The sequence below is a fragment of the Rutidosis leptorrhynchoides genome, chromosome 7 (assembly GCF_046630445.1).
Source record: "Rutidosis leptorrhynchoides isolate AG116_Rl617_1_P2 chromosome 7, CSIRO_AGI_Rlap_v1, whole genome shotgun sequence".
In the NCBI taxonomy this organism is placed as follows: Eukaryota; Viridiplantae; Streptophyta; class Magnoliopsida; order Asterales; family Asteraceae; genus Rutidosis; species Rutidosis leptorrhynchoides.
The window spans coordinates 338,492,897-338,513,750 of record NC_092339.1 but is presented as its reverse complement, the minus strand read 5'-3'; the positions used below and the strand labels follow the sequence as shown (position 1 = coordinate 338,513,750).

At 34.1% G+C, this 20,854-nt stretch overlaps 2 protein-coding genes across 2 annotated transcripts; both read right to left on the bottom strand.

Annotated features, from left to right (window-relative positions):
* Positions 1-598: 598 nt before the first annotated feature.
* On the bottom strand, positions 599-1,582 carry LOC139860334 (F-box/LRR-repeat protein 25-like). Its single transcript, XM_071849103.1, has one exon. The coding sequence runs from the start codon at positions 1,580-1,582 to the stop codon at positions 599-601; it is 984 nt and encodes a 327-aa protein (XP_071705204.1).
* Positions 1,583-13,457: 11,875 nt separating this feature from the next.
* LOC139860333 (uncharacterized) lies at positions 13,458-20,854 on the bottom strand. Its single transcript, XM_071849102.1, has 6 exons — positions 20,515-20,854; positions 16,942-17,075; positions 16,326-16,360; positions 14,788-14,818; positions 14,462-14,692; positions 13,458-13,968 (listed from the first exon to the last, which is right to left on the bottom strand). The coding sequence occupies exons 1-6, from the start codon at positions 20,852-20,854 to the stop codon at positions 13,714-13,716; spliced, it is 1,026 nt and encodes a 341-aa protein (XP_071705203.1). The 3' UTR covers positions 13,458-13,713.

Genomic DNA, 20,854 nt, shown 5'->3' with positions numbered 1-20,854 from the left:
TGGCAGGAGAATGCGAAAAACTGATAACATGCAGTATGCGTAATGTTATTCCTGAGTGTTATATCATATGTGAAGCTTTTTTTCAAGAGTTAGCCCGATTTCCTAAACTCAAAACCCTAAACCCTAAGCCCTAAACTCTAAACTTTAAACCGTTCGTGTTAAATTCAATCTAAACCCGAATTTCTAAACCCTAAACCCTAATAGTTAAACCCTAATATTTAACCCCTAATAGCTAAACCCTAATTTCTAAACCCTAAAAGAAAAACTCAGCAGCAAAACATTCAGTGCATGTTATCATTTATTAACGTTTTCCAACCAAAATAATAACATTTATTACGAAGTGTCTTTTTTTAAATGTTCATATTCTCGTGTAATCTTGATGCCTGAAAAAAAATAAAAAAAAAGAAAAAAATCTACTTCCCCCCAAAAAAGTGCTTCTCTTTTGATTATATATATATATATATATATATATATATATATATATATATATATATATATATATATATATATATATATATATATATATATATATATATATATACTTTATCTGAAGTGTGTTCAAAATAGAATGAAGTGCTAATAGATTCAAGTATTAACATTAAAAAATGAATACCTCTACAACTTCCAATCCAAGCGTAAGATATTTGACATTTCCAAACTGTTGAAGCACGTGAATAATTTTGGGAGCATCTTCATCATATGGATAAGAAATATAGAAATCCACTTTCTCCAAAGAAGAGAAACCATATGCAGAATACAACTCGGTATAGTATTCACTTTCATACGTCAATGAGGATAATTTGGGTGCAGAAATCTTAACATCCCCTTTGAATTTTACAACAGATAGATCCTTCAAATGAGGTGCTACCACATTAACAACAGAATACGAATGTCCATTTTTAATCGAGAGATTAGAAAGTTGAGAATGGAAAACGGTGAAATCATCAACATATATGTCGCAGTCGGTTAAGGTGATATTTTTTAAGTTTGGGCACTTAGAAAAAAGACCACCATACTCAACATCAGCTTTAGCATGGCTAACTTCGGTGCTGGTGCTTTCTCCGTCTTGGAAAGGAATTACGTTACGGAAATTGACACGACCAAAATGCAATGTTGTTAAAGTTGGTAGGTCCCAAGATGATTTGATTGTTGTTGATATTGAACATTCAAACAAAGTGAGATCTTTAAGAGACCGGGAGATGAAAAGTGAAAGAGGGAATTCGATATGCTTTCTTACGTAAGAACAAATAATAGTCATCTTCTGGACATTGTGCGAAAACGCATAGTTCATAATCGATTCGACAAACGCTTGGCTAATTTCTCCACGAAAACAAAGTTTAACGGACGACAGTTCTATTTCATTATTGCGGGAAGACAGAACATGAGTAACATACTCAGTGAACTTGGGTAATGAATCAAAATCATCAGTATCGAAATTGAGATATGGGATTGACTTCCATGTATTCTTCCATCTTGATGATAAAATACTAGTTTTGATAGCATCTTTGGTTTCGATGTAAGACAGAATTTTGTTGATGATATCGTCAGGCAAGCTGCTTAGTCTATCAGCAGGTAGATTCATTCTCACTACTTAAGCTGCACGTTGATAACGTAAAGCAAATACATGATTTTCATTACATAAAAAAAAATAAAAATAAAAAAATAAAAATAAAAAAAAAATAAATGCGCAGAGCACTATTTAAACATAGACAGATTCTGGAAACTATTAGCTGCACATTTACGTTAGTTCATGTGGTTTAAGTTCTCTACACCAATAATAATGTTTTTCAAACCACTTTTAATGGCATGTTTATATAGAATTAAAACATTATTTGTTACTTTAATATAATTTATGATAAACTTTATACAGAGTATTCTCTTACTGAAATATTCATCTACTAATTGTATTGTATCTATATACTAAAACACAAACTTGCCTACTACTCACTTACTATCCATTGAAAGCGACACATTTTCCGCTTTAATGACTTGTACGCTGCGCAGAGGGAAGTTGTACTCACCAGGAGTACCGCACTATTCATCTACAGTAAAAAAAAAAAATTTTAAACTGTCCCTCTCATTCTCCCCTACAAATTTTACTAAAGGACTGCATAAGGACGTTGGTCCGTTTTTTTTAAACGGAATTTTCTTCAAAAAAACAAGACGATAGACTTTTTTACCCCTTCTTTTTTTCCCTACAATTTTCCCAACAACGACTTTATCACATTGTCCAAAAATGTCTACAAAATAGCGCGGCAACGCGCGCCCACCAAACACTAGTTGGTTCTAATTTTTAATAAATTCAATATTAGTAAACGACAGACTACTAGCTACTAGAAATTTTGGGAACCTATTTGCCAAAAAATTGACGTTTTAAGTCCCAAAACTTTTGATATAGTCATCGAAACAATATAGTTTAACGGTTGCTTTACGTCGTTTTGGATTAATTATACTAATACGGTATGATTACACAAGCCTAATAACGTAATAATATTCAAGTTGGGTTCAGAATTACCTTCACAACGACAACGAATTTATCAACAAGCGTCGTACATTTCCCCACGCTTCACTTCCTGTTTTTCTTCTTCCAAATACTTTCTTTTTTGACTATAGCGAATCTATAACTTATAATAATACGTATACATATGCCATGTGTTTAGCTATTGCCTATTCCCTACCCCCTATTCCACTAATTCCTCACAGCCTAACATCTGTCCAATTGATTGGCCAAACTGTTTAATAATTAAAAAAAATTGTGTTTCGAACGTCAATTGCTTCTTCCACATTCATTCATTCCTTCCATACTTTCCATCCCTAAAAATCAATTAGGGTTTTCATGTAATAACACTAAATCGTCCAGCCAAATAACACCATCTGCCACCAAATAATTCCGAATTTACTAAGATGTTTATTCTTTGAACTACTACAAATAAAACGGATCTTCAAGATCTGGCCCAAATTTGGGGTTTGTTTTCTTCAGTTTTATGCAATGGTCTTAAGATCTATGCTCAAATTTAGGGTTTCTAATAGATTTGTTAGAATCGACTGAAGTTTTATTCATACATTCGCCCTCTGCAACTCAATTAGGGCTCTGAATTTCTACTCCAATAAACAAAACGAAATCGAAACCGATACAGTTGTTAATCTGTAAATGTATGACGATGGAGTGTCGATTTCCTTTTTCAGTCGGTAACCTTGATATAAAGTGAAGATTTTGGTACAGATTAGGGTTTCGCTATTTAGCAGTTATCGTAACAGTTTTTGTCATCTCCGTCATTTCAATCGGTTACTGGTACTCCTCCTTATGTTTGTTATTCTACTTTTTCTTTGTACCTGTTTGTTAGCGTTTTTTTCTTACCCTATATGGTATGTGTTTGATTATAAGCTGCATCTGATTAACGTCTTGAGTTGACGTGTAAAAATAGTTGATTGATTAATTTTGTGATTACTTCTTCACGTAATCCGTTTGAATAAATCCTTACATTTTGTCTATAGGCTCTCAAGACAACTGATATGATACTAATTCTCGCAGGTGCATTCAACATGTGCTCACAGTAGCATGATTTGCATTGGAACAAATCTTGGTTCAGGTTCTGCATATTAAACAGATCGTGATAGATGAAATATTGAGCCCCATGGTCATGTAAGTATTATTTGATTATTACATTGAGTTGGTTAAAAGAAGTAACTACAAGTTTATGGTGATTAGAAGATAGAAATTGATACTAACAAGTGGAAACAGTCAAGTTCTTTTAACTTAAATTACATTTTAAAAGCTTTTAGAGATATACAAGAAATCTTATGTATAGAGTCTTGTGAATTATCAGCTTATAAGTTTTCAAGGTGTTATCCTTTGATGTGGATCCAAATAACTGATTTGGATCACTTAATTCATATTGTTATTTGACCATTTTGTAAAATTTTTTTTTTTTTTGAGGTTATTACCCTTAGATACTGATTCTTTTTTCTTATTTGATATACTTTTTGAATTATAGTTTATTTGTAAAATGTTTTGTTTGGACGCTTTAATCTCTATTTTAAGATTTTAAGATGTGCTAACGTGCATGACCATGCTAACGATATATTTATCAAAACTAACTATTCTTGATTGTTATTGATTTGGATCGGGCATGAATTACTACCTTCATGAATTTGTTTCCTGATTCAGTTATTCATTGCGATTGAAGCTCAAAGTAAGTGAACTTTTATAAGTTGAAAATGCTCTAAGGGAACTTTTAAAAGTTGACATATCTGATCGTTAATTGTTGTTTGATGTTTTATGTGTTTGTATGATTCAATTTTGTACATGTACACTTTGGGTGAAATTCAACCGGTGAACATTTGAGATAACATATGGTTTACTAGATGTAATAAATTGGCTGCACTTGGTTTTAAGAGTATTAATGATCATTTTGATTATGGTTAGCATGTTATGATTAATACAGAGTGTTAAGTAAGGGTTTTAAAAGATTAAATATGATAAGATTGCTGATAGAAAGATGTTGATATGCTTGAATGATCAAAGGTATATGATGTTAGTATGTGGATTGAAACACAATTGGGTGTGACTATTTAAATTCAGAACTCATTAACTTATGTTTAAATTTCAGGGTCATGAGAATCAAGGTGGTGTAGCATCTCAACAAGCTTCAGCCATGGCAGCCATCTATTACTTCACTTTTCAATTAAATGATGGTGCTAAAGCTACTGTTAGAATTGTTATGTTTTTAGATTAGTTAGAAGATGATTAGTTTTGATTTAGATGTAGTAAGTTTGTAGTGTTTAGTTGATTTGTATTGAAGGAGGGGATGTGGAGAAGATTTGTGATTTAGAAAGATTTGAGTGTTTATTGCTTGAAATGTCTTATGTGTTTAGTTACATCAAAATGCAAGATCATATGCCTATTTATAGGCCTCAAATGTGGGTAAAAATATCTAGATTTTTTGATAGAATTTTCTAGATATTTTTGTTAATGATATCTAGATATTTTTATTAGAACTATCTTGATAATTTTGTTAATAATATCTAGATATTTTTGATATAAATATATAGATAATTTTGTAGATAATTCTAGAAATACATTAATATTTTAACACTCCTCCTTAATGTATTTCGATGTTACTCTGAGCATGTTGCGTAAGAACTCGAACTTTGGTCTTGGTAGTTCTTTAGTGAAAATGTCTGCAATCTGTTCTTCGGTCTTGCAGTATTTTAATTCAATATCTTTCTTGGCGGAGACTTCTCGTAGAAAGTAATACTTGATGTCAATATGTTTTGTTCTGCCATGGAACACTGGATTTTTTGCCATCGCGATTGCAGACTTATTGTCGCAATATATCTTTGTAGCTTCGTCTTGTTTCTCGCCCATATCTTCTAGTATTCTTCTTAGCCATATAGCTTGATTAGCTGAGTTTGCGGCTGCGATGTACTCGGCTTCATCTAACGATTGTGCCACCGTTTCTTGTTTCTTTGATGTCCATGAGAATACACCAGATCCAAGTGTGAATGTGTATCCTGAAGTACTTCTCATGTCATCTACCGATCCGGCCCAATCACTATCTGTGTATCCCTGAAGCTTCGAGTCTATAGTGGGCTTGTACCATATACCATAGTCCATGGTACCTTGCAAATATCTTAAAATTCTTTTAGAAGCTCCATAATGTATTTGAGTAGGGTTTTGCATGTACCTGGATAGCAGACTCGTTGCGTACATGATGTCTGGTCTTGTTGCTGTTAGATATAGTAGACTTCCAATGAGACTTCTGAATCTTGAAGCATCCGCTTTCTCCGATCCATCCTCTTGTCTCATCTTCTCATTGGCAACTAGTGGCGTCGCGACAGTTTTACAACCGTATAGTTTAAACTTTTTCAGGAGATTTTCTGTGTATTTCTTTTGGCATATGAATATGCCTTCATTTTCTTGACTGATTTCGATGCCAAGAAAATAGCGCATCAATCCAAGGTCGCTCATCTCCAACATTTTCATCATGTCTTCTTTAAATTCTTGTATCATTCTCTCATTGTTTCCCGTATATATAAGATCATCGACATACAAGGAAAGAATGAGAGTGTCAGAGTTACCTTGGGTTTTGATGTAGAGTGTAGGCTCACTTTGACTCCTCCTGAAACCTGAACTTGTGAAGTAGCTGTCAATGCGGCTATACCAAGCATGTGGCGCTTGTTTAAGTCCATATAAGGCTTTCGTGAGCTTTAGGACTTTTTCTTCTTTTTCTTTTTGAATGAACCCTTGTGGTTGCTCGACGTATATTTATTCTTCTAGAAACCCATTTAGAAAGGCTGATTTCACATCTAGTTGGTGAATCTTCCACCTTCGTTGAGCTGCTAACGCCACACGTGCTCTTATAGTATCCAGTCGTGCTACGGGTGCGAAAGTTTCATTGTAGTCTACTCCTGGCTGTTGTGAATATCCTTTAGCTACTAGCTTTGCTTTATGTTTTTGTATAGAACCATCAGGATTGAGCGTTGTTTTGTAAACCCACTTTACTCCAATGATTTCTTTATTTTCTGGAGGATCAACTAACTCTCATGTGTTGTTTTTCTCGATCATTCTTATTTCTTCGTTCATAGCAGTTACCCATTTTTCATCTTTGGCTGCAACTTCATAGCTTTCAGGTTCTATAGTTGTAAAGTTGCAAGTCTCGTATATCTCTGCTAACGCTTTGACTCTTCCAGGTGTTGACTCTGGACTTGACTCGTCTTGCGCCAAAGGTAATCTTGTTGATGGAGAAGTTGGTGTAGCAGGGCTTGTTTCACCGGTACTTTCATGTTGTTCAGAATGCTCAGCTTGTAGTGGTTGTTGGGCTGGAGTTTCCATAGATATCTACGGCAGATATGTTTGTCTTTCAACTTTGTCCTTCTCCCAGTTCCAAGAAGCGTCTTCGTCAAACTCCACGTCTCGGCTGATCACGATGTTATTAGTCTTCAGGTTATAGACTCGGTAGCCTTTAGACTGTGTGCTGTAGCCCAAGAATATTCCTTTCTCTGATTTTTTTTGGAGCTTGTGACGTTTCTCCTTAGGAATGTGGATGTAGAAAATACTTCCAAATACTCGCAGATGTGTCGCTGATGGTTTCCTTCCGCTCCATGCCTCAATTGGAGTCTTGTTTTCTACGGATTTCGTGGGACATCTATTTAGTATATATACGGCCGTGTATACGGCTTCAGCCCAGAAACTGTTTGGAAGGCCTTTTTCATGTATCATTATTTTGGCCATTTCCATTACAGTTCTATTTTTGCGTTCAGAGATGCCATTTTGTTCAGGGGCATAACCAGTAGTGAGTTGGCATTTAACTCCTTCATCTTCGCAAAATTTATTGAATTGTGTAGAGGTATATTCCTTTCCTCTATCACTCCTTAGTGTTTTTATATGATGGTCACTACTCTTTTCTACGAAATTCTTGAACTTCTTGAACTTCTTGAATATAGTAAATACTTCAGATTTTTCACGCATGAAGTACACCCACATCATTCTAGAATAGTCATCGATAAAGAGAATAAAGTACCTGTTTTGGTTAAGCGACGGGGTCCTCATTGGTCCACAAACGTCAGTGTGCACCAGCTCCAGTATACCTTTCGCTCTCCAAGCTTTGTCACGAGGGAAAGGTTTTCGATGTTGCTTGCCCATCACACTGCTTTCACACGTGTCGGTGATCTCTTCTATGTTAGGCAAGTCTCTCATCATATTCTTCTGTTGGAGGATTTTTAGTGCGTGAAAGTTAAAGTGGCCAAATCTTCGATGCCATAGCCATGATTCTTCAACTTGAACTTTCATGGCTGTGTCTTGGATATACTGCCAACGAAGTGGAAATTTGCGATTCTCCATTGGCACCTCGGCTATTAATTTATAGTTGTTTTTCTTGTCACGAATAACACATGTTTTATCTTCGAAGAGTAAAGAGTAGCCATGCTCCTTCATTTAGCCAACACTTAGCAAGTTACTTGCTAGGCTTGGTACTAGAAGAACGTCATTAATAGATCGAGTGACGTTATTAGTTTGAACAGTTATCGTACCTTTGCCTTTAGTGTCAACAAGCGCTCCATTCCCTAGTTTGACGCGGGACTTTACGGAGGTGTTGATACTATCAAATAACTTTTCATCTCCTGTCATGTGGTTGCTGCACCCACTGTTGATCAACCAAGTATCGTCCCTCTGTTTATTTGCGACATGACAGGCATAGAATAGCTGAATTTTGTTCTCCGATATATCTTCACTTTCTTCTGTGAAGTTAGCTCGATGATTTTGTTTTAAACGGAAATCTTTTTCTAGATGCCCAAATCTTTTGCAGTTATTGCATCGTGGTTTCCCTTTGTGGAAACAATCTTTCTCCAAGTGGTTTGTCCTTTTGCAAATACCACATGGAGGGTAGCTTTTTCTTTTTTGATCAAACCACGTTCTGGGTTTTGCTCCTCCTCTCGAATTTTCTTCAAGATTTCTTTTCCCCCCATTATTAGATTTTTGAGACCTTAATTTGAGTTTAGATTGAAAGGCACTTTCGAGTGAGTTTTCACTGCGCCGACTCAGTCTAGCCTCGTATGCTTCAAGAGAGCCAATTAATTCTGGTACCGACAGAGTCTCAATGTCTTTCGACTCTTCAATAGCAGTAATGACATGATCATATTTTTCTGTCATACTGATAAGTATTTTTTCTACGATCCTCTTATCAGTTATATTATCTTCATAGGCTTTCATTTGATTTACTATTTCTTTAATTCTAGAATAGTAATCTTTTACGGTCTCAGTGTCTTTCATATTTAAATTTTCAAAATCTCTTCTGAGAGTTAGAAGTTTGACGGATCTCACCTTGACATTTCCTTGAAATTCTTCCTGAATGATCTTCCACGCCTCCTTAGCTGTCGTAGCTCCCATGATTCGTGGAAAGATAGACGGTGTCAAGGCTTGTTGAATGTAGCCTAGAGCAGCAGCATTTCTGACTACATTTTTGTTGTATTTTTCTTGATCTTCTGCGGACAGAGTTTCGTCGTCTTTTGGAGTTGTAAACCCGACTTCGACAATATCCCACAAGCTTTGTGCTTGAAAATATGTCTTCATTCGGATACTCAATAATCATAGTTGTCGCCATCGAAGATGCGGACAGGAATATTGTATGCACCAACGGTAGTCATGGTGTACACGAACGGACGCCCAAACAGCTCTTGATACCACTTGTTAGAATTGTTATGTTTTTAGATTAGTTAGAAGATGATTAGTTTTGATTTAGATGTAGTAAGTTTGTAGTATTTAGTTGATTTGTATTGAAATAGGGGATGTGGAGAAGATTTGTGATTTAGAAAGATTGGAGTGTTTATTGCTTGAAATATCTTATGTGTTTGGTTACATCAAAATGCAAGATCATATGCCTATTTATAGGCCTCAAATGTGGGTAAAAATATCTAGATTTTTTGATAGAATTTTCTAGATATTTTTGTTAATGATATCTAGATATTTTTGTTAGAACTATCTAGATAATTTTGTTAATAATATCTAGATATGTTTGATATAAATATCTAGATAATTTTGTAGATAATTCTAGAAATACATTAATATTTTAACAGCTACTTCACCGAATAGAAACAATATAAAAGTGAAGAAGTTTCATATTTTGTAGGTTCATTGATACACATTATGTAAGAACTAATTGATTGATGACGGGCTTAAAAGATATTAATTGGCCAGTGAAAAATGAATCAGATCCTCATGGTCCAGTCATTGGTGGTGGTGGTGGAATGTAATAAACTACGGATTATTTGTTTAGATTATCTTAAAGCCATCCTTAGGATTTGGTGACTTTTCAATATGTTACTTTTTTCGTTTTCGTTGTCAAACATACACAGGTAAATCCTCTAATGTTGTGTTTATTCGTTTTCGTTGGAGTTCTTGATGCTCACGTCATCATCCTCGAAGAGAATCAATTATCTGGTACCATTTCATTTCTTTAATTTAATGTTTTTAGAACCTGCATTATGAGTTCAAACCCATTTTATTAAGAAAAATATGAACATTTTTTACCATGAGAGGATTAATAGTTTTTGTATGCATTAATGGCCCAAGAAATATACTATTTTATGGTTTTATACATTATCCTGAAAGTACTCCTGAAGTAATCTCTCTGTTCCTCAAACAAAAATTTCATTATTAAAAGAAAATATTTATTATTTTTTATAACTTGTAGTTAGTCTTTTTGGTTAAAAAGAATAACCCAACTGGAATATTGATGCAAATGTGGGAAGATCTAAAAAAAAAAGCTAAAGATGGAGGTTTAGATGTTATTGATACTTATGTGTTTTGGAATGGCCATGAACCTACACCTGACAATGTACAATTTTGTTTTATTTTCTTTTTTTTATCCTTATAACATGTTGTTTAATTTTATGATACTTGTATGGATTATACTGATTTGATAAGGTTATATTTTTTGGTGGACTTATTACAGTATAACTTTGAAGGAAGATATGATTTAGTAAGGTTTGTAAGTTGGTTCAGTATATGCATCTTAGATTTGGACCATTTGTTTGTGCATAGTAGAATTTTGGGTAATTTTATTCAACTATAATTGGGCTTTACCCTTTGTAAGATTTTGGTAGTTTTGATTGAGATATAACTGTGATTCATGCTAACCATTTAATTTTTATCGAAGGGGTTTACCTGTTTGGCTGAAGTCTATACCTGGAAACAGTTTCAGAACTGATAATGCACCATTCAAGGTCTATCTTTATCTCAACGTTCCCCGGTTTATACTTTTGTTATTCAGTATGTAGTATTCAAAATGTAAACTATAAAGGGTACAATTTTTGAAAAATCCATTAAAGATTATTGTACATGTAAAATGGGTTGGTTGGGTAACGGGTAGAAATCTATTTATTTGTTTAGTGTCATGCAATATTTGCAATATCTTTATAACTTTTATTACATTTTGTAGGTAGCTTCTATACCATATGTTACAACTATAACAAAAGACATTAAATTGAGTACTTAATGTATAACACTTACAATATGTACGAATATTAACGTATTACTATACTAACTTTTTAAGCCACCATGCAACGCACGGACTATTAAAGCTAGTAGTAAATATATAACCTACGAATATTATAGTGAATGTATAAACTACGAATCTGTTTATATAATTACGATTTATTGTGAATGGAAACTCGATATGTATATCGTTTAATTACTCAACCGAATCTCCAAGTTTTTAGTGATATGATATTGTTTCCTTCTTTTAATATGGAACAGTTAAAATTAATAATTAATTAATTAATTAAATGAAGCAAGTTAGGTAAAACTTGTTGATTTCTATTAAATAAAATTACGTGGATAATCCATGTGGTTTATCTAAATTTTCATGCGTAGTCCTTAAATTTTTTGTTTTTGTATTGATAAGCTTTTGAATGATTTTAACTTTTTTTTTGTGTGGATCCGTCTAGTGAACGTTGTGCGTAGCATGTGAGGGCAAAATAGTCCATCCCACTCTATTTCTATTCCAATTCTTCTTCACCTACCTTAAGAGAGTGGCTTATCGAGTGATTCTGTTTTGGTTTAGGTCGAAGAGGATAGTGAGGTGGAGAACTTTGTGTCTGCTGGTTCGGATGTATTGGGGTTAACCTTATTATATTTAGGTAATAAGGTTTCAGTTTGTGGGGATATGACTTCGTCCTTGTCTGATGGTTTGGAACAAGTTATCATCTCAGCAGGTAGTTTAGGCCCGTTAGGTAATTTAGGTGGTGGCAATGATGTGGATAAGGTGGGGACTTGCAACGTTTCGGGTTGAAATGGTGCTAAAGATTGTCCGTGTTGTGTTGTGTATAGAAAAACCTTAAGGGAACCGTCCGGGCATAGCCTGGGTGGCCAGGGTGCCCCGCAAATGCTCAGTTGACCTAGTCAATTGGCAATTCACTCCTAGATGGCGAAGGTTCGAATCTCGGTTCGGCCACCAGTTGTATTAGGCGCTGAGACAGGGGTTGGTTCCGACCACACTTGCCCGGGACTGTGCTGACCCGCGTACAGTTGGCATCCAAAGGATGCATGGGGTTAAAGGTTCCCCACCATGATAACCTTTTTTTCACTCCTAGAAAAACCTTAAGGGGCACTCGTTGTCAAAGTTCAAGTCCAAGGGGTCAAACGGGGAAGGTAATGGCAATGGCTTGAAGACGTCGGACTTTACATGAATCTTCCAAGGTCAAGAAGAAGAAAAAAAGGAAGGGCAAGCTGGTTGTGGTGGACAAGGACGGGGATGATGATTCCATTTGTATTGCAGAAGGTGATTTGGATATGGACTTTTATATATTCATATCGCGCGAGCAAAGCCGTTCGTTTCTCCAAAATACACGACAAACTTATGAAGTCGGGTTCCGAATACAAGACTGTTAGTGTTGAAGTTGCGAGGCATGATTCTTCGGGCCCTTCGTACGTTTTTTATGCTCGTTTATTCTATTGTTGTGGTGCTTTAGTTCCTGGTGAGTCCTTTTGTTGCGGTTGTCTTTGTATTGGTTTGTATTGTTATTGAGTCGAAAACAAACGTTGATTTATTGGCGACTTGACTAACTCTTAGAGCCTAAAGTAAATTTCATGTGTGATTTAAAACCCATGAAAATTTGATTTTACCATTTTCATGGCGTCTCAATTTTATTTTATTTGTTAAAACTTTTTTCCTACTTATTGGCCGGAGGTCCACTCGGAAACAATCTCTCTATCCGTTGAATAGAGAGAGGGATGACTTTTGGTGTTTCACTCTGGGCGGAGAAATGACTTGTCTTTATTCTCGGATAGGGGAAAGATTGTCTACATCTCACATCTCCCATACACAGCTTATGTGGTATTGGGTTTTGTTGTTGTTGTTGTTGTTGTTGTTTAGTTTCCTAGTTTCATTCTCCTTTGGTCGTTGGGATGTTTTTCGTGCTTTGTTTTGTTAGTTATGTGCCGACTCTGTAAATTTGTGCAGGTTAATGGTGAAAGTTTCCCGCTTTTACACAAACAAGCTCATTGAATATACATAGTTAATGAATCACAACTTAATTGTTTTTCTCTACTTCTGTTTCTCTTCTTTCCTATTGGTTTATATTATTTGTGTGGATATTTTTGTGTTGCAAATGAGCAGAGAAAGCATTTAAAATATACACAGGTAACTACATAATAATGTTAAAATTATAAGATACATATATATACTAGCAACAAGACTTGTATTCTGATTAACCTACAAACATAGCAAGTAAAATGTCTCTAAACACATACTCCAGCACCGTATATTGAATGTTTAATGTAATCAAATTTTGTTACCAAGTTCATTTCAGAGCACCAGAAACTAAAAAAAGTATATTACAAATATCAAGTATGACAAACATTCCAACAATAACGATTATAAGCATGTATTTCAGTTATGTTTTTGTAAAGAATCCTGGTAGATGAACATCATATATAAAAAAAAAAAAGATTTTCTCCTTATATGCTATAGTAGACAAACCGGGCATTGTTTGGATGACAAACATTCCAACATCATATGGAATTTAGAAATTCTTAATTTTGCTATTACTATGGTCTTGATACTATAGCAAGTTCACGAAGGCAGGCACTAATGCAGCCTTGCTTTTCGTTATTAATATTATAACATTGAAGGCCTCTGCACGCAAGCTAGAAAAACGTGCTTGAATCCTATCCCTCTTTGATGCTGGAAGCTCCCCTTTCAGTAAGTATTCAATCTAACGCAACGTTGAAAATATTTCATTAATCTTTTGGCCCCCTTCATCAATCTGCCAAAACAGATCTTGCCAACAGTTCTCGAAATGTGTCGCCAGTTGATCGTCCATATTTGCCTCATTCCGCTCCATTGGTGATTTACTCTGATCTATAGGAGCACTATTATTATCACATTTATATTTCTGTTTTGCTAGCAGCATCTGCAACTCGAGCATAATTTGGTGTGCTTTTGTGGCATTCTCCAATGCTTTCATCTCCTACATGATATCATAGAACATTATAAAAGTCTTTTGTTTATCATCATCTTTTATTTAATTATTATATTTATATTTATAATTATAATTATATATAGGAAGCGGGTTCTAAGCCTTTTGAAATATCAGATCTCGTGTATCAATTATACTTTTATTCCAAACCATCCCTATTAAATTTTCAACTTATCATTATGTGCTAAAAGTATGTCTGCTAAAAGATTTTCATTATTATAAATTGGGCTAGAATTATTACTCAAATTTGGAAGACGCTACTAATACCATATGAATATCATTATCAAAATTTAAACTTATACTAAAAGACAAGTAACTTAATCACTTAACATGTATTATAATACGGAGTGTAATACGGAGTATAATACGGAGTATTATACCAAATCAATAGCCATAGAGCATACGAAAATTTTAAGTTGAAATCTAATGTTAAATACTAGTATGATAAATATAGCAACACGACGTGTTCCAATGGTGAAGCTACCTGATGTGAGAATATCGTGACAATGGCATTTGGAGAACCATCTAGCAGATAGTTTTTGACTTCTGTAGGCATTTTTAAATTCTTTTGTTCTTCCTCCTTCATTCGGGAAAGTTGACTCTTGTGTAACGGACGTGGGAAGTGGTCTAAGTTTGCTGGATAAATCTTGAAACTCGTTAAGTTAGCAAATGAAGATGGTAGATGAGAGACTAGTTGCACGGATGATGCAAGAACCTGAAAAATATTATACAAAATGAACATTATGTATACACATAAATAGTTAAATAAATCATAACGAGTGACGTTGAGTCCTATATATGAATACTAGCCTTTGAGAGCCCGTGCGTTGCACAGTGGATCCTATTTAAAACCAAGTGTAAAACGTTAATGAAATTCTTACATGATGAATATAAAACTTATCAGTTGACATGTAAACAAACAATGTTTCGAATTCAACAAATGCAATTAAGTTTGTTGAAATTATTGATAAAAAAATTCATAAAGATAGACACCAGGTTCATTAAACTCGTAGGTTGATGTTTTATTCTTGAAGATGATAAACTAACATAAAAATAAGTGCAATTCAGCGGACCGCAAAATTAGTGGTAAAGGAAGCATAGTTTTTAGTTGGTGGAAGCATGGTGTCTATCAAGTATATATCAAAATCATTTAGTGTGAACCCTAGTGTATCACAATCATTTAAACTAAAATGTCTACTACTTGGGGTGTATTTGTGACACACATTTACTGCATGGGTTCAAGCAAGTAAGTTGATGGGGGTTTAATAGCATGGAGTATTGAGAATGCGATCCACTTTCAAAGCCTCCCCCTTTGAAAGAATTCCCAAATTTTAGCATATGATATATAAAGGACCCATAACCACAGTCTAATAACAACACAATCTTTCAATCTCATCCCCATTTTTCATATCCATACACCCATTATTATCCAAAGTGTAATTACACATTCTATAATAAGTTCACGCCAAATTGTTGATAGATCAAGGTTGCATCACTTTAAAAGAGAAACACAGTTTGTTACATCACGTAAAAAGGCTCTACAATCATTACCCAAAAACACGATGTTCAGTAAGCCAACATATATAAGAATAAGCTTGTTTAGAAATGAGGGAAATCGTACTACCAATAAATCATCAGCGTGATTGCTATTACCAAATCGTGGGGACGGTAAAATATGCTCTGGAACATCACTCCCTTTATACCCTTGATACATACAGGTCCAACCAATTTGATCCAACTTAACTATTAGAATAAAAGCATTTAAATGTTACAAATGTATGCGATATTGACAACCTACCCAATATGCCATCCATCTGAGGGTGTGCTTGCATCACCTGTAAACTATAAAAGCAATTTTACTATAATTATAATAATAATGAAATAGCTATTTGGAAGTGTTCTGTTCATAATCAGTCTTTACACAAATACGCATTGGAAACATACTTGCATGAAGATCATATCGTGGATCATTTTTCTTTCATTGGTAAGAGAATTACACATAAAATCAGAGTTAGACCCTTACAAACTCAAACTAAAGCCACCGAGATCAAAAAATAGATTTAGACATACCGAATTTAGACACTTTTACGTGCAATCAAAAAATAGATTCAGCGGTCATGACCAATATTTAGTCATTCGAACATTTAATGGAACACTTAGTGTGCAATCAAAAATTAACATTCACCAAACAAACTCCTAATATCGGGTACTCAAATTACAAATATAGAATCAAATATATTAGTTTATAGAAAAATTAAGCATTCAAACATAAGTTTATAGGTTTTCAACACAAATCGAAAGTTGTAAATAAATACGGAGTACGAAAAATCAAACTAAAACACACACACCTGGAATGACGGTTACAAAATATCGAATCTGAATCCTGCAGATATAGGAAAAATTAGATCTTGAAAGCTTTCGGATTGAGAGGAAAACCTTCAAGCGGCTTCAATTAATAACGGTACCAATTCTTGATTTTCTGAATAATCGGTAGGAATTTCTGTCGGTCGCCAACTGATTTAATCACCGGATAAACTTGCCGGTGAGAAAAAATTGGGTATATTTTATATAATTGCTACCGTTTTGCGTAAAAAATTATGACGGACAAGTTAGGGATACCGGCGGATTGCCATACATTGTCAACCGGCCATACTTGACGGTGTGAATTTAGGGTTTTTTTCAAAGAGAAGAGCGAGGGAGATGTATTTGCCGGTTGGTTTTTTGTGTGGGCTTGATTGGTTTATGTTTAATCTGCAGCTCCACGTGTAATTTTGTCATAATTAACTTAATTAAGCTTGATTAAAAAGCTGATTAACACGTGGATGAAAATAATTAGGGTGATTTTCGAGGTGACACCTCAGCATTAATCCTCAAGCTTTATGTGAGTTAGAGATGAAGTGTGTTTAAAATAAATAGAGTGCTAATAAAAAATAAATGTATAAACATTAAAGAACTAATTAATACCTCTACAATTTCCAATCCAAGTGTAAGATATTTGACGTTGCGGAACTGTTGAAGCATGTCTATGATTTTAGGAGCATCTTCTTTATCTGGATAACAAATATAAAAGTCTACTTTCTCCAAAGAAAACAACCCATCTGTGGACAACGTAAAATAAGTAATACATTATATAATTAATATATATAAACTGGTTTGATTATTATTACATGACAATTATACGTGTTAGATATAGGTTCGTGAATCCGAGGCCAACCATGCATTGTTCAGTTCCGTCGTAGGCATATTTTTACTACAAAATATCGTATCGTGAGTTCATTTGATTCCCTTTTACTCTCTACATTTTTGGGACCGAGAATACATGCGCTGTTTTTATAACTGTTTTATTAAATGCTTTTGCAATCTATATTTTTGGACTGAGAATACATGAAATGTTTTTATAAATGTTTGACGAAATAGACACGTGTACTTAAAAACATTCCACGATTGAATTATTATACCGGATATCACCCCCTTATAGCTTGGTAACCTAAGAATTAGGGAACTGGCCCCTAATTGACGCGAATCCTAAAGATAGATCTATGGGCACTAACGACCCCCATCCTGAGAGTTTGGATACTTTAGTACTTCGAATTTTGTACAGATGTGTTAATCCTGTACGTATACAGATGTGTTAATCCTGTATCTTTGGGGATATCCTATATGAATTATTGTTAATGGTGGTTACCAAGTGTTTATTCGTATGAATGGATTTGTATACAGATGTGTTAATCCTGTATGTTGATTATAAAATTGAAATCTTGTGGTCTATCAAAATTATGAATTTTATTGTTTACGATAAACCTATGAACTCACCAACCTTTTGGTTAACACTTTTAAAACATGTTTATTCTCAGGTCTGAAAGAAATCTCCCGCTGTGCATTTGCTCATTTTAAAGATATTACATGGAGTCGTTCATGGCATATAGAGGTCTGTACCTCGCAATGGGACCAGCTGTTGAAGACTTCGTCCAGGTGGATTAAGACGGGTCACTACAGGTGGTATCAGAGCGGTGGTCTTAGCGAACTAGGTCTTGCATTAGTGTGTCTAACTAATAGTTATTAGGATGCATTAGTGAGTCTGGACTTCGACCTTAGCTGCATATTATAAGTTTTGTTTATCATTCCTAGTGAAAAATTTCCTACTTATCATTCCTAAATCTAGACACGTCTTACTGCATTTATTGCATATATGGTGTATAGACAGATTCATATCTTAGCATATCTGTTACTATAAACTTTGTCTGACAGCTTCCGAAGATTCCTCCGTGACTTATGAGATTTTGATATTGTATATACATATGTAAGTTATGTATTGAAGTATACCAAACTAAATCCTATAATCTATTTCCTATCGGAAATACTTTATCTGACCGTGCAAGATGAAACTCGCAACTAGTTCAAATTCCTCAGATTTCGATAGCTATTCTGACATGGATATTCACCTGAGCTCCGAAAGCAGTGTAACCGGAATGGATCAACCAATTAGTCATCTTCAATTCTGGATGAATTGGGGATGAGTTTGTAGTCAACTTGATCAATGGAGACGAGAAGAAGGTGATCCTTTCCATCACCCAAATTTCCCGCTTGGCGAAGAACCTGAAGCACTTACCGGCGAACCAGTCTGAAACACCATTTTCACCCTCATTTCTAGAATAGCTCGCAATGATTATATATTATCTACAAATCTAAACCTTATTCATCTACTCGTTCCAACTGCCAATCACGCCGGAGTAATGGAAAAAGTCAATGAACTTCGTTCTCGAGTAATAGCCTTGAAGTATATGGTGCAAAACTTAGAAACGCCAGCATCAGCACCGGCAACACGAATTCCACCAACAACAACCTCAACATCACACGCCTCAACATCACAATCTATACCTCGGATATAATTTTCGTTCTACATCTTTACCTACATCGATTATCTTCATTCTACATATCATTCTACATCATTATCTTCGTTCTTCATGGCGATTATGTAATCTCTAATGTTTTAGAGATTATGTATTCTAGTTTTAACGGTAAATCAAATTAGTATAATATTATATTGACTCATTAAATCCATGATTACATCTGAAGAAAATATATATGTTTTCATAAAGATGGTAATTAAAAGTTCTTTTGTACAAACTGTTAATGGTGAAAATATTTTAACGGGTAGGTAATACCCGAGGAATATTTAGTTTTCACATTAATAAGTTACACTGTACATTCTTCAATTCAGATTCAGCAGTCATTAACAATACTGCTCAAATCTACATATATACGTATCCGTTCACCAAAGAACAACTATTTTCATTCAATTTCATATACGAATTTTTACCGATCAGAATCCAAGTCAAGATTTGACAGGTGGCATAATGAAGAAAATAATGGACAAATACATGCAAATGTTAATTAGTGCTCATATCATTAACAAACATATGTTCATTACTATAAATTACATATTAAATTGTTAATTATGTGAAATGTTCACACGTTTACAAAACAAATATGCACATATGAACAAGAAACTATATATCTGATTATATAAGTAAAATATAGGTTTTTTCAAACTATTTTATGTTCATTTTTATTCCCCATCAACATTTATAGGTGATTCAATCTAATCACATATGAAAATCTATGTAAAATTAAAAATTTCACAGTTCTCACATTTTTTATGGTTCTCGTTTGAACTTTTGACATATATATATATATATATATATATATATATATATATATATATATATATATATATATATATATATATATATATATATATATATATATATATATAATTACATATATCAGATATATTTAATTAATTTAATAAATAAGTTACACTTAAACCCTTGCACAATTAATATTGTTATTTTAATTTATTAAGTTTATATTGATGATATCCAAGGTCATTAAAAAGGACAACTTAAATTATCCTAAGTTTCGTTGGTCTCAAATGACCTAGTCTCGGTTACCTAACTGGATATGTTCATAGTTTGTTGCTTCGAACAGCCTAGGACACAAATCCTAAGTAAAAGTTAGAACTCAACTTAACGGTCATTAACTATTTAACGGAAAAAGTTGGGTTGTCACATTTATCTTCTTTAGTCCTTCATCTTTCATACGAGAAAGTTGACTCTCGGTTTTGGGACCTGGGAAGTGGTCTAAGTTTGCTGGATAAATCTTGAAACTCGTTAAGTTAGCGAATGGAGAAGGTAGATGAGAGATTAGTTGCACGGATCATGCAAGAACGGGGAAAATATTATATAAAATGACCGTATTGTATAAACAAATGTAGTCAAATAAATTAGAGCATTGACAGATATAAAGGTAAAACATTAAAGAACGAATATCTCTGCAATTTCCAATCCAAGCATAAGATATTTGATATTACGGAACTGTTGAAGCACGTCTATAATTTTAGGAGCATCTGCCTTGTCGGGATCACAAATATGAAATCCACTTTTTCCAAAGAAAATAAATCATCTGCAGAAAACTTAAGATAATCGAGAATTTCATACGTCGGTGAGAATAATTCGGGTGTAGAAATCATAAAACCCCCTTCGCAATCTATAGTGGTGAGAAACTTCAGGAGAGGTGCAACCACATTAACAACACCATACCAATCTCCATTTTTTATAATGAGAGTCAAAAGTTGAGGATGAGAAATGGTTGTGAAAGCCATCATTCCAACTATTGAGAAATTAGTTAAAGTAAGATGTTTCCAGTTTGGGCACTTAGAAAAAACATCGCAAGGATTTTCGTTTATGAAGGTGACATTATCAAGATGCAACGTTGTTAAAACTTGTACGTCGCAAGTGGATGTGATTGTAGTGGAACCAACAAATCCAATGAAAGTGAGATCTTTGAGAGAAATAGAAAGAGAAAGGAAATTCAT